Genomic DNA, 15000 nt, shown 5'->3' with positions numbered 1-15000 from the left:
TGTCAGGAAAATGGCTAATTCGTCTTGCCAGGTAGAAATCTATCTCTTGAAGTCTCTTGCATGAGGATCGTAATCGTATATAAATATTTTTACGTTATTTGACATGAGGCCGAAGAAAAAAAAATCCATTTCAAACTAGAAAAAAAAAAATGCATGTTATAACCTTCATTTGCACCTGCCTGGAAAATGGTACTTGAGCACGAACAAAGGCCGTTTTCCCAAAAGCTTTCATTTAAATCTATATTGATTAATCGAAACTTGCTTGATTTTTCTTGTTCGAACAATTTCATAAAATAATAACGTTGTTGTGTACGATTTTGATACGAGATACTTTTCATTTCATGTTTATAATTGATATAAACAACTTCATGGTACATTTCTGCCTCTAACTGTTCAATAGGGTGTCACGAGTCTCCGTCTTCAGTTTATATATGGCAGATCTATCAAAACGCTGTTACTCATATAGTTTATTCATCTCATTTCTTTCCTCACTGGGATATTATCTCTTGTCGAAACTCCTGGGCTTATAGCATCCTCGCTTTACCAACCAGGGTTGTAGCTTAGGTAGCAACAACTACAATAATAATAATAATAATAATAATAATAATAATAATAATAATAATAATAATAATGAAATACAGTTGGCGTTAAAAAATACACAGAACATGAGTATGGCAGCAAGTATAACCTACTGTTATATCTGTTCCTCATATATTCTAATAAAAACAGAAAAAATCATGCATATCCAAATACATGTAGCATACCAGCCACTACACGTCCCTTATCTATTAACAAAACAATAGCGACCTTGTAACAGCAACGATAACAATAATTATACCACAGAGAACAAAGACTCTGGAAGAATAGAAAGCCATAGTTTGTAAGGATCGACTTAAAAGAAATAACAAAGACTCGGAGACATACGGTAGAAAAGAAGACTCCGCCACTTCCATTTATCTGACATTGTGTAATATCTCATTAGCGTTCTTATGTCCCTTTGTATTCTTCCTAAGTGCATAAATGATAACTCCTTTCCAATATTAGTTGTTAGTCCCAAATTATTTCTACTAAGGATCCGTTAACGCACACAGACACACACACACACACACACACACACACACATATATATATATATATATATATATACATATATATATTTCATCTAACATCTACAAAATTTAAATTTGTGATTTATTCATCTATCAATTTATGGGCAAGAGGCTTTGTGTCTACTTCAAATTCATATTTATTGGTATTTTCAGCAGTTAAGTTCCACTTGAAATTTTTGTCAGTATGAAACTAGAACTTTGGACATCATGAATTTACTTTGCTAAACAAAACTAGAAAATATCTAGATATCTTTGTTTTTATATGGGTTGTTCTTAAACTAGATAGAATTAAAAAATGTAGATCAAATATCAAGTATTAAAAACAACAACAACAACAATAGCAATGGGAACAAATTCGAATCATGACTCGATATGACTGGTATTGCACATTAAGAAGGGAGATGACAAAAAAGGGAAAACCAAAGAGTTATATCCAATACGTTAAATCTAAGGCCAAATCCCTTGATAAGATGATGGTCGCCATAAAACCCGATACGACTCTGCCAACCAATCTGATAAGTGCTGAAATAGTTCGGGAGAATCGTGGGCGTAGATTATATTCCTTCTTCAAACTATACAACAAAGGGACATGAATAAAAATGGCGTATGCTCTTCAAGAGAAAGTAATTATATAAACGCTAATTATGGGAAGATCCGTAAGGGACCTCATTGTGTTAAGAATGGTGGAAATTGAAAGGGTCTCATGGCATCACCTCCTGGCACACTTCCTACCAAATCAGAAGGGAGAGAAATGAATATGTATTCAAACAGAACCTCTCTGAACAAGGATACGCATCGTAAAAATGATAATATCCAGGGAAATGTTGTTTAAGTATACGGTATTACCTTAAGGTGTTCATGTTATTTCTAAATAGATAAAAGTAAAAATATACACATACACAATATATATATACATATATATACACATATATATATTTATATATATACATATATATATATATATATATATATATATATATATATATATAAATATATATATATATATATATATATATATATATATATATATATATATATGTATATATATACATACATATACATACACACACACACACACACACACATATATATATATATATATATATATATATATATATATATATATATATATATATATGTATATGTATATATATGTGTGTGTGTGTGTGTGGTACTTGGGCATTTTGCTCTACTTTTATAATGAATAGACAAAATCTCAGTGACGTCCAAACATTGAAGATAGTTTCTTCTCAGACAGATCGTCCTGCTGGTAGATTTCTGGATAACAGAAAAATTGCATTTACTTTCTTCATAAATTGTTTGGTGTCGACACGTTTTTCAGATCACTTCGCGACCCTTCCTCAGGACCACATTGAGTTTTGGACACTGAGACATTGTCTGTTCTTTATCTATCTATCTATCTATATATCTATCTATCTATCTATATATATATATATATATATATATATATATATATATATATATATATATATATATATATATATATAATTTATATACACATAACAACATATGCAATCGTTTCTAGTCCACTACCGGACAAAGGCCTCAGATATGTTTTTATTCATGTCTGGGGTCCATGCTAGCCAGCTGTGGTTTGGTGATGGTGGTAGACTTTAGCCTGATCTCACACAGCAAAGCAACCTAGTATGCAGCTCTGTTAATCATAGTGATACACGATCCCTTTTGTCACGTTAATGATATATATATATGTGTGTGTGTGTGTGTGTGTGTGTGTGTGGTGTGTATGTGTGTGTGTAAGGAAAGATGCGTGTGTGCGTGTACAAAACATGAACTGTATTTACATACACCATAATATATTCTGATAACATGGTAAAAACCAAGGCCAATGTTAATGCCATCGAAGAGGACATTGGAATGATTCACCACTAGGTACTATCACCTGCCGAGAAAAAAAGAATAGTGTTACTCGAATGATGATGATGATAATTATAGCACAACAGACGAGAGAAATAATGATAAAAAGACGAACAATGTACTTATAAATGCCCATTGTATTGTGTCATCTATTTCTCCCCCGCATATTGCAAACTGAAATCTGAGTTACAACTTTAAAATAAGTGTCCCTTGACCTTTCTGTAGACATTCAAGTGATTATTTTGTAATTAGCCTTAAAATCTTGACACTATCCATTGCAATTTCCTCCCGTAGTTAACAATGGCCTGATCACATCCCTAGGTTATATTGCTTGGTTGTATTTCCACCATCTCTCATAACACATTATAGTAACAGAGTAACAATAATACCAGGAAAACAGAGCTCACAAACGCGGTTTTCCGGTGTTAAAAGTTCCGACCTCTCTGAGGTAGAGGATTTTTTTTTTCAGTGATAAACTTGTAAATGTTTGAACCCAATCATACATGTCGATAATATCGTTATGTTTCCAATATTACGTGAGAAATGTCTTTCGAAATTATGAACAACCTTCTCTGCCTATATAATAAAATGCAAGTGTTTATATATATATATATATATATATATATATATATATATATATATATATATATATATATATATATATATATGTGTGTGTGTGTGTGTGTGTGTGTGTGTGTGTGTGTGTGTATAGTCACCCTCCGCTCTCCCCGTTCCTGGGGTACGGGGGAGAGGAAGTAGTCATACTCCGGTGAGCCCCAGGGGGTGCGCATACGTATATATCTATCTAAATATTTAGCCGTCATTTTTGACGGGTCGGTTGTACTAGTATGTCATAACAGGCTATCCCTCATTAGTGTGAATTTTCTGCTCTTAGGAGACATTATCCGGACAGTTTATCATTGCAAGTAAAAGATATGTTATGAACTAATTCAAAACGTAAATAGCCCTTCATTTCTCGGACCTACATATCTCCTGTTCGATGTTTTTTTTTTTTTTTTTTTTTTGAATACGGTGTGTGAATTGGAAATAATATGTCGACAGTGTACAATATTCATCTAAAAAAATAATGCAATTTCTTTTGAAATATTAATTCTTCATAGAGCTTCATTTTTAAATGCATTTTTGGGGGGATTACGTAATCAACTAAAGTTAGTTAACGTGTTATCGAAACTATAAATTTAATCTTTAAGAAAAATGCCACCCAAATTTGGAATCAATTGATTAGGTAATCTCTTATATGTGGACAGTCTAACATTGACACCAACATAATTATTGAGAGAGAGAGAGAGAGAGAGAGAGAGAGAGAGAGAGAGAGAGAGAGAGAGAGAGAGAGAGAGAGAGAGAGAGAGAGAGAGAGAGAATTCTGCCTGTTGAAAAAAGTCCCCGCAAGACTAGAAGCATGAACTGTTTACTCATCACTGATGGACGCATTAGCCGCTTTTGTTTAGTAACCGGAAACTGCCCACAAAAATATTTCATCCAGATATTCATCATCAGACATTTACGCCGTAAAAATACAATAGGTAGAGTGCAAAACAATAATGCAGTGTTCCCATTATGTCACTGTCCCAAAGGAGGAAATAGAGAGAGAGAGAGAGAGAGAGAGAGAGAGAGAGAGAGAGAGAGAGAGAGAGAGAGAGAGAGAGAGAGAGAGAGGCAATTGCCCTCTTGTCTTGTCAATAAAGTCGAGTTTTAAATTGCAGTCTCGACGCCACTGTTCTTTGTCAGAGTTTTTGTTGCTGACGAGGAACATGTTTATTTGATCCTGGCATTGGCAGCAAATTATGCAGTGTGTATATATTCAATTCTCCATCTTATGTGAAGCCACTGAAATCCAAAGCACACTACTGCATTATTTCTTTTTACATCTGCATCCATATTTATTTGTTATGCGGTACACGGCGATGGATGAGGCAGATTTCGAAGGCACTGACTGGAAGATATGGACAACAACACACATAATCTTGTATGATAATTCTAGGAATATATTCATTCTTTCGAACCTCATGCTAAAGAGATCAGTAACACTCTCGAGAAGTATTGTTTCTTACTCTATTTCGTAAATTATAGGGTAAAATCATACTATTTTGTGTAAGCTACTCTGATGGGAGAATTAGTACAAATGTTGCTTTGTTCATACCATCACATGTACAAACTTGCATATCGACTAATAAATCTCAGAAATTATCTTTGCTCATGCTTCATTAACTTAAGAATTCTTGGGCTTTCAAAAAAAAATGGATTATTGCCATTTTCTTATCTGGTCTTCATCAGGTCTAAGGATATAATACATACATACATATATATATATATATATATATATATATATATATATATATATATATATACATACATATATATATATATATATATATATATATATATATACATATATATATATATATATATATATATATATATATATATATATATATATATATATATATAGTACCTTGATTTAGCCTACATGTTTAATTCATTCTGGGAGCTAGCTCGTAACCTAAAATGCTCGTATTCTAAAACATTTTTTCCCATAAGAAATAAAGGAAATTCACTAGATGTATTCCTCAGGTCCATAAATACGCACATACACTCACTTTTAAAGGTTTGTAATAGAATTTGGTGAACAAATTAAATCCCCTAACACCAGAAATAAATGCAAATTAATAACTCATGAGGAGAGTTGTGGGTGGAGTGAGGGAGACAAGTGAGGAGGATGCGGCGGCCGCATTTCTGGTAAAATATAGGGATTTATCTCTCTTTCGCGACGCTTTTATTACTAACCGAATCACTTAATTCATACTTCATGAACACTTGGTTGTCTTTTACACAAGCACTTTGAATTTTGACTTGCAATCTAAATTTTATCATTTTCTTTGAAATGGTATGAAAATGAAGTTAAAACACATTAATATGTCATGAATATATATATATATATATATATATATATATATATATATATATATATATATATATATATATATAAATATATATATATATACATATATATACATATATATATATATACATATATATACATATATATACATACATATATATATATATATATATATATATATATATATATATATATATATATATATATATATATATATTAAAACTTGGCTTGTAATTTTCTTATAATTATACCGTCCATCAGTTCTTATATATATATATATATATATATATATATATATATATATATATATATATAACCCATCCCTGTGGTTAAATGAAACATCGGAACATTACGTTTTTACACTTTATTTTAAAATATTTTACACTTTGCCAGTAAGGATTCCCTCATACGGGATCCTATTAATCAAGTGCCCGCCCGATCGACACTGCTTCTCTTACGAGCAAGGTGAGCATTGTTGCTTGCTTATTATGGTGAATATGATAAATATTTGGAAATTGTAACTGTGATGGAAAGATACTACCATCCATACATATGAAAGTCATGTCACTTTTAATGGAGTCCAGTGACCACTGAACAATTTTCCACACTCATGTTACTTTTAGGAGTCCAATGATCTCACTGCACAAAATAAAAAGATCACATAATACATGTATATATACATATCTGTCGTCCAGGGCTTTGGACACATATATACACACATAGTACTACATTAAATCCCTCTTTGGTTACGGCTCATTTTTCCTTTGCTTACACGTACTGTACACCGAATGGTATGGCATACCATTTTCACTCTCGTCTCGTTCCTTATACACTTGACAACAATAAGCTAACTGAAAAATTCTTCTTCACTCAAGAGGGTAACTACTGCACTGATTATTCATTGTAATGGTAGAAAAGTCTCTTTGGCTATTGTAAGCAGCTCTTCTAGGAGAAGGACACTTGAAAATAAGACCATTGTTTTCTAGTCTTGGGTAGTACCATAGCCAATGTACCATGGTCCTCCATTGTCTTGGGGTAGAGTTCTAAAGGTACACCCAGGAACACTATTCTATTTCACTATTTCCTTTCCTTGTAGGGCTATTTTTCATGTTGGAGCTCTTGGGCTTATAGCATTCTGTTTTCTAACAATAGAGCTGTAGCTTAGCTATATATATATATATATATATATATATATATATATATATATATATATATATATATATATTGTGTGTGTGTATGTGTAACGCTGTTTCCCTTTAAGGAGGTGATTCCAGAAATAGAAAGTAAAAATGATGTATGCAGCACGTCTTATTTTTTTCTTTTCAACCAAAAAGTTATCTCAACGGTGATAACTTGAACATTTATGAAGTATTTCCTGCGGTGATAGGAACCGGGTGATTGGCACTTGGTACTAAAAATTAACCGGCGATAATAGAAGACTAATAAACGTCAAACAAGTCGTAAGTTCAAGGGGATGTGGGGGGGGGGATGTGGAGGGCCAAGTATGGGACGAATCTATTTATCTGTAAGATTAGCTGACTGTTGCTAGACGACTTAAATCTCTCTCCCTTTTTTATGTGTGAGAGGGGGAGGGGGAGGCTGGTAAGGTATCTCTCCGGATGTGTTTCACAAGATGGGTTTGTGTGTTGACTGTGTGAGTCACTCCCAAGACCTACAGAAAGAGTCGGTCTTGGGGACTCCTGTCTGGCGCCTCGTAGACGAGATCTTCGCAGGAGTTTAATGAAAGTTTCCTTTCCAATAAGCCGACATTGATGTAGAGGGAAGTTCGCACATTTAATAACACGTGTTTTTTTTTTTTTATTCTTTAGCTTTCACTCACGTGTATCATTTAGTGAATGGTTGGAGCGTAACGTCTTTTGCTGATTATTTTACCACTGTATAATTCACGGCAAACGTTGGTAGTTTGTTTCGAAATACACAATGCCGTTTTCGAAAAATTTACGAGTTGCAGAGAAGAAACAAAGAATCATGCATTATTTTTTTGACTGCATGTCCCCCAACTCGAGGCAAAATCCTATCCAAGTTAATAATTCATTTGCTTTCTTGCGTACTCATTCATCAACCGTTTCATCTATTTCAAAACAGCACAGCTATATTCAAATGTACTTTCTACATGAAGGTAGCTCAATCATAACGTCAGATTCTATACAATGAATGAAGTTAAGTATCTTAAGATAAAAACTTATCTACAGTATGTACATTTTAAAACACTCTACAATCCTAAGATGTTATAAAAAGTCTATTTTTTTTTAAATATTATAAATGTGGTTCCACTTTGTTTCTCCCATTCCAAAGTGTCCCCACTTGATTATCCACTGTTTACCTTGTGCATAGAAAGAACCCTGTATTTATCTTCCAATATTCCTTTGTTTTAGTTAGATACATTCATGTTATACACATGACCATTCATAAGCCAGTTTTTTTTTTTTCCAGATAATTCTCTTAACTAAATCAGACACAGTCACTTGTTCTTTCAGTTATGCTAGGTCTTTTACTCAATGAGAACACTAATATGGAAAAATCAGAGTAAATTTTTAGGATTCTTCGAGACTTTTCTTTTCATGTGATATAACTAAAATAACTCATAATTCAAAATAGGCACAAAACCCAAATAATATAAGTTATATAGTGCTAAATGGGTAAAACCTTCTGCTTTCAGACCAAGTCTTTTTTTTTTTTTTTTAGACCGTGGTACCCAATTATAGCTTGGTGGGAAGAAAAAATAGAGAATATGTCATGTATAGGCTACAATTATAAACCGGTAGGAAATAATTAAGCCTCAATCGGTTTTAATTCACTTTACAGGCTCTTTGAATATTCAATAATCTGAAGCGTGTTACTTTATTTTCTAAAACTGGATTCAAATGATATTCTAGGATTAATATTTAGTCCCAAAAGGAAAGGAAGGAAAAGGGCATTCCTCTGTTCCTTTGGAGTTATCAATAATAATAAAAGAAAAAAAAAATTTAAGTCATAAAATTATTGCTCATTTTTTTTTCAATGAACAAATTAGCCGATCCATCACATAGAGTAGCATAATTGGAGAGAATAATATTTTTATGTAAAGATCTATTTTGTATTATCATAATCCTATTTATTATCGCCTTCAATGGCATTGGGAGGAAGTACGGTTTTCACAGGTGCGCACCTATATTACACATATACTAGTATACGCGACACGTCAAAAATGACGGCTAAATATTTCGATAAATCTACACGCACACAGATTCAACCCTTCCTACCCACCCCCCTCCTCCTTCCTAACTACAACCCACTGGTTCGGCAAATTGTGGGAGATTGTGGTTACTGAGTGTGCCTCTCCAGGTACCCCCTCACACCAAGGTATGGCTACTCCCTTTTCCCCTACCACTCAGCGTGACAGGAAAGAAATATATTCATGTAGCCTATAGTATTATTATTAATAATAATTGCTAAGCTACAACCCTAGTTGGAAAAGCAAAATGCTAGCCCAGGAGCTCCAACTGGGAAAATAGCCCAGTGAGGAAAGGAAAGAAGGAAAAATAAAATATTCTAAGAATAGTAACATTAAAATAAATATCTCCTATATAAACTATAAAAACTTTAACAAAACAAGTGAAAGAGAAATAAGATAGAATAGTGTGCCCGAGTGTACCCTCAAGCAAGATACTAGATTTTTGTGATAAAGGGAACGATGTTATTGTTATCCTTTTTGTCATTATCCTCATTATTATTCCAGGATTAGTTAGAAGTGATACCTCGCAGCCATTCCACCTAGAGCACCACTTGGACCAACTGAATACCATCCGCAACCCTTCAGCCTCCAGCAATACCGCCTGGTACGAAGCTCGGGATTACGTCTACCGCCAATTCAACTCCTACAACCTCACCACCAAACTTCATACCTTCAATACTTCCGTTAATGTAGATGGTGTGGACACTACGGTGAGTTTATTTCTTATTCTCATTTTTTTTTTTTTATAATTCTTGACTAACTTAAAATATCTTTTGCCTGACTATTTGCTAAGTAAAAGCTGCCATAAAATGGAATAATCATCTGATTCCACCATTGTTACTTTGTCTTAAGTAGTGTCATAATTTCTTAAGGGCTACCATGCTCTTCCACTGTCTTAGAGTAGAGTTCTCTTGCTTAAGGGTACACTCGGGCATACTATTCTATCTTATTTCTCTTCCTTTTTTTATTTTATTTTTTTAGTTTATATAGGAAAGATTTATTCTAATGTTGTTACTGTTTTTAAAACATCTTTTTTGAAATATTCATTACTTTTCATGTAGTTTATTTATTTCCTTTCCTCACTGGGCTATTTTTCCGTGTTGGAGCCCGGGGGCTTATAGCATCCTGCTTAGGATTGTAGCTTAGCAAATAATAATAATAATAATAATAATAATAATTCAAATAAAATATGGAGTTGATATATTTGACGACTGACCGTTGTATCCTTGGAATCCTCAGTTTACAGGGAAAAACATTATTGGCATTGCGGAAGGTCCTTCAGACGGGCCGGTCATTCTCATAGGGGCCGATGTTGACACTACGGTCTCACAGACGTCTCCGCTTGAAGACAATGGCGCTGGAGTAGCAGCGCTCTTGGAGATTGCGAGGAACTACACGCAACAATATTACTTGAATAAGAATAACAATGCTACCGGGACGGTTCTTTTCGTAGCTTTTGATATCAATACAAAAGAATATGTAAGTACAATTAGTTTTCTTTAACATTAATTGTGGAACTATTCGACAGGATAGTTTGGAAGTAGAACGGGTAGTCTACCATTTTAAAAGAAGGGATAGGAGATACACCAAAGGTTAAAAGCAGCAATATGAAACTCATTTGGTATTTTGTGGCCACCAGAAAATCTCAGTAAAGAGAATGTTTTTGTATCGAACTATTTTGTCATATTAGAATAGATGTAACCAAAATATTTTAAACGACTCATTGACCAAACATTCCGCTTTTATTTTCTTTCAGGATGGAAAAACTTCAGGTAAACCAGGATCTTACCTTTTCTTGCACCAGTGGTTGTGGTCATATCTCGAAAGGTCTCCTGAAAGATTCCAAGGCGCAATAATATTGGACTCCATCAGCAAATATAACATGGAAGACAGATCTCAAGTGCTTCCAGACGACTTCAGAGATGTGAGTGGAGTGTTCTGATTTATTGTTCAACTTTACTTCCATACTTTCTTATTACATCACACTTGTACTGGCGTAGCCTTATAGATTTATGAGATCATAATTACCACTTAAAGTTAAGTGTCTCGTTGATTTCATTAGCTGCTTTTGGATGACAGATATTAGCCTTTTTGAGATAGAAGCGGGATGTCTTTTTTCTTTTTTTTTCTTTTTTAATGCTACTTTGTGTGAAGTGGATTTTCGTGTCTATATCATCATGCTCATATGTATGCTTTTGTGGATCGAAGATATTTTTCGAGTTAATTTTTCAAGTCGTCATCGATGCAGTCAAAGTGTTTCTTTAGAAAATATACTCTTAAGTTTTATCGATTGCGATTTATGGATATCCTTAAAGTCCAAATATTGCATTAAAAATTAAGTTCCTGAAACGATTTGATAAAAACCCATATAATATAAAACGAATTCCTTCTGACTTGCAGGTTTTCCCAGAAGCTTATGGCGACATCGTTAACCGCACCAACAAAGGAGATTTCCTGGCCCTCATTACTCGGCACTCGGAAAGTAGCAGACGATTGACACGGGCTCTGTTCGACAGTTACGAGAAGGTGAAAATTCTAATCCATCTGTCTCTCTAGACAAGATCTTAAACTTTAATCTAAAACATGTTTTTTTTTTAATCACAAGGAAAGGGTATTAACCTTCATCATTATTTTGATAATATGCTATATTAATATGTACAGTTTGACTACAATAAGTAGGCCTACATAGCCTAATCATTTCAAATTATATATTCCATATCAAATTATCGGAAATAGGCCTACATGTTTCTACAATTATTTAAGACTCAAGTAATAGGACACATCGTTTTGTAGATCTGCATCAAATGTTAAGATAATTTAGGCTACTAATTGTTATATATCAGTGAGCAAATGTTTTTACGTTGACCAAGCTGACATGAGTCTTTTTATAGTTTATATATGACATATCTATTTTTGACGTTGTTAATAGTTTATATATGACATTCCTATTTTGATGTTATTACTATTTTTAGAAGGATTTATTGTTATTTTGTTCTCATCATTTATTTATTTCCCTATTTCCTTTCCTCACTGGGCTATTTTTCCCTATTGGAGCCCTTGGGCTTATAGCATCTTGCTTTTTCAACTAGGATTGTAGCTTGGGTAATAATAATAATAATAATGATAATAATAATAATAATAATAATAATAATAATAATAATAATAATAAAGATGTACTCATATTGATTCCCATAAGGATCATGATATAAATGCAAGACTTTTAATGACCTCATGTAACAAACATGAAAAAAGAAACAAGACTGTTTGGGAAAGAAAGCCCAAAGGTTCTGCTGATATCCATATTTGTGTATTTTAATTTACGAAGTCCTGGTAACTGAATTTTAACAAAATCAGGATCAAAACAAAATCATGCCCCTTTTATCAAGACGGAATCAATTGTGAACCTTTTCTTCATGATCGAAACGAAATCAACCTGTTCTTCTGGATCAAAATAAAATAATAAAGCCAATTTCAGGATCGAAATATAATCATTAACTGTTTTTTCCAGGATCTAGGCATATTCATTAACCCATTTCGTAGGAGCGAAACTTAATCGTGAACCACTTTTATAGGATCGGAAAGCCATGATGTTCCGTTTACTTGATCTTACGTTGAGAGATGGCGCCCAGATTGGAGAAACATTCCACATGTTCGACCATCAGTCGCATTATCACTTCTGGACTTTCCACCCTTCAGATAGACCTGTGCCTTTGCCAGCCATCCTTCTTACCGACACAGGTACCAAACACACTGTGGTTTAATGATAGTGAGGATTTAGATTGATTAAAGAAATAGGAAAGTGTATGGGTACTATTACAGGGAAACATATGCCTTCAGAGTTGCTTTGTTATAATGATGGTATGTTAACGTTGAAATATATATCCCTGGTAAGTGTAGTTACCCGGTTTCTTTTTGCTATTTCACTAACATCCTCACAAACATTTACAACTTCCTGTTCCAAAACAGACATTACTTACAAAACGATTATTGTGCACAAGTAGAAAAGTTGTCCTGAATACACCTTTTATATCAATTCAAACACAATATGTTAAATATCGATTTGAAATATTCCCTGGGTTTTAATGTCTCCTCAATTTTCAGATGTCCACCGTAAGTCAGCTGACACCTGTTCCAATCCATGTAGCGCGGAAGAGTTCATGACTCGTCCAAAAAGAGCATTCATGGAAAAAACAGTCGAATCTGTGGTTCAGACCCTGGTGTCTCTGCTCATAGAACGTAAGTATGATGAGCCATTAAGTGCAGAAAATTTTGAATGGGTTTTCACGCATTTTATGATTCCAAGAAATGTTTCATACGTTTTTTTTTTCTTTTGTTTTAATAAGTTAGGTATTCAACGTTCCGGTTATATTCAAGTCTGTAAGATTCAACATTATGCAGGTGATACGATGTATGATTTATCAACTAGGTGTCATGCAACTTCCGACCTATTAAGGTAGAAAGTGTATCTATTGTGTGTATTAGTCTGCAGGGAACACTTTCGTCTCTACGGTACTTACTTAGGTTTCTAACTCCCTTAACAAATTACCCTTCGTTCGGTCGACCCCTTGGAGCAAGGTTCTTGGAGGCTAAAACAGATTCGTAAGTCTTGGTAAGTTAGAAATATAATGTAAACTAAAGTCATGGGACTTATTTGAGGACGGCTTGCAAACACTCGGCCTATCATAAGGAGACATATTCTTCTTCTTGTTATTCTGCTTCTTCTTTTTCTTCTTTACCACCGTTATCTTTATATCAAAGGGTCAGCTGTCTTATACGGCCTCTCCAATGCCTTCTGTCAAAGGCATCCTCTTCCACAAAATCTCTTCTCTCCATGTCATCCTTCACCTCATCTCTCCGTCTAATTCTCTGCTTCCTTCTCGCCCCCCCCCCCCCGCCCCCGTTAACACATTCCTCCCAAACATTCCTCACTCTTTCCCTACCATCCATCATCAACACGTCCCACACCATCTCAGTCATGACTCGTAGCACTCTTATCACCTCAGTAATCTTTACTACGCCTGTCATATTTCGTCATTTCCCAATGTTTCAAGCAGCGATATTCCCATAAGGTGACTAATACTGATGTTTATCAATTCATGGTGCTTATTGCAAAATGCACGATTTATGAATCTAAGTACATGAGGAATGAGTCTATGATATCCCAATCTAATCTGTTAGAATTTCAGTAAATTCACGTCGCACCAAATAGCTGTGCTTTTGCTAGTAATTGCCTTCCAAAGCAAATATGTAATAAAAAAAATGCATTTACACAGTTGCTATTATCAAGAATTATGATTAAGAGGACAAACCAATTAAACAGTTTGGTACTGTTTATTTGTAGGTGATTCTCATAAAACATAAAAGAAACAACTTGAACTGTAGTCATTTCCTTTTTCTATTTCGCAGAGCGAAAGATATACTTTCCAACTACATTCTTTTAGCTAGAACATTTCCTAGAATTAAGAGAAACACTTTACAAATTAATTTAGCCTTTATCATCGCTTGTATTTCAGGCCCTGATGAAGTGACAAGTTCTGGTATCGAGCTGATGCCTTCCTTGGGCATCATGATATTGTCAGTCTGCTTATCAAAACTCCTTCGCTAGAAGTCATTGGATCACCGAGGGAAGCCAAGTGGGCGATTGCTCGTCAAAAACATTTATCTTTAAGACTTGCTCTTTTAGCTTTTGGATCATTCTTGTGGGTCATGTGTGAAAGAATGATTTTGTTACGTTTTATATTTGTTTTTATTGGTGTTCCTACACATATCAGAATATGTATTTATAAAGGTATATGCGGATAAAATGGTTGATTATGAATCTGTGCATTATGAAAGAGAGA

At 33.9% G+C, this 15000-nt stretch overlaps 1 protein-coding gene across 1 annotated transcript in view; it reads left to right on the top strand.

Annotated features, from left to right (window-relative positions):
* The window catches only part of LOC137654512 (uncharacterized protein YfbL-like), a 38387-nt gene that overhangs the window by 23321 nt on the left and 66 nt on the right, over positions 1-15000 (top strand). The window contains exons 2-8 of the mRNA XM_068388207.1: positions 9665-9870; positions 10400-10639; positions 10917-11084; positions 11561-11686; positions 12733-12898; positions 13262-13396; positions 14674-15000. The exon at positions 14674-15000 is cut by the window's right edge and continues 66 nt beyond it. Of these exons, the coding sequence (XP_068244308.1) occupies positions 9665-9870; positions 10400-10639; positions 10917-11084; positions 11561-11686; positions 12733-12898; positions 13262-13396; positions 14674-14765 (1133 nt within the window). The 3' untranslated portion in view covers positions 14766-15000. The remainder of the gene's footprint in view (positions 1-9664; positions 9871-10399; positions 10640-10916; positions 11085-11560; positions 11687-12732; positions 12899-13261; positions 13397-14673) is intronic.

The sequence above is a fragment of the Palaemon carinicauda genome, chromosome 1 (assembly GCF_036898095.1).
Source record: "Palaemon carinicauda isolate YSFRI2023 chromosome 1, ASM3689809v2, whole genome shotgun sequence".
NCBI lineage: Eukaryota > Metazoa > Arthropoda > Malacostraca > Decapoda > Palaemonidae > Palaemon > Palaemon carinicauda.
Note: the sequence above shows the minus strand (reverse complement) of the source record. Positions and strands in the feature narration are given on the sequence as shown.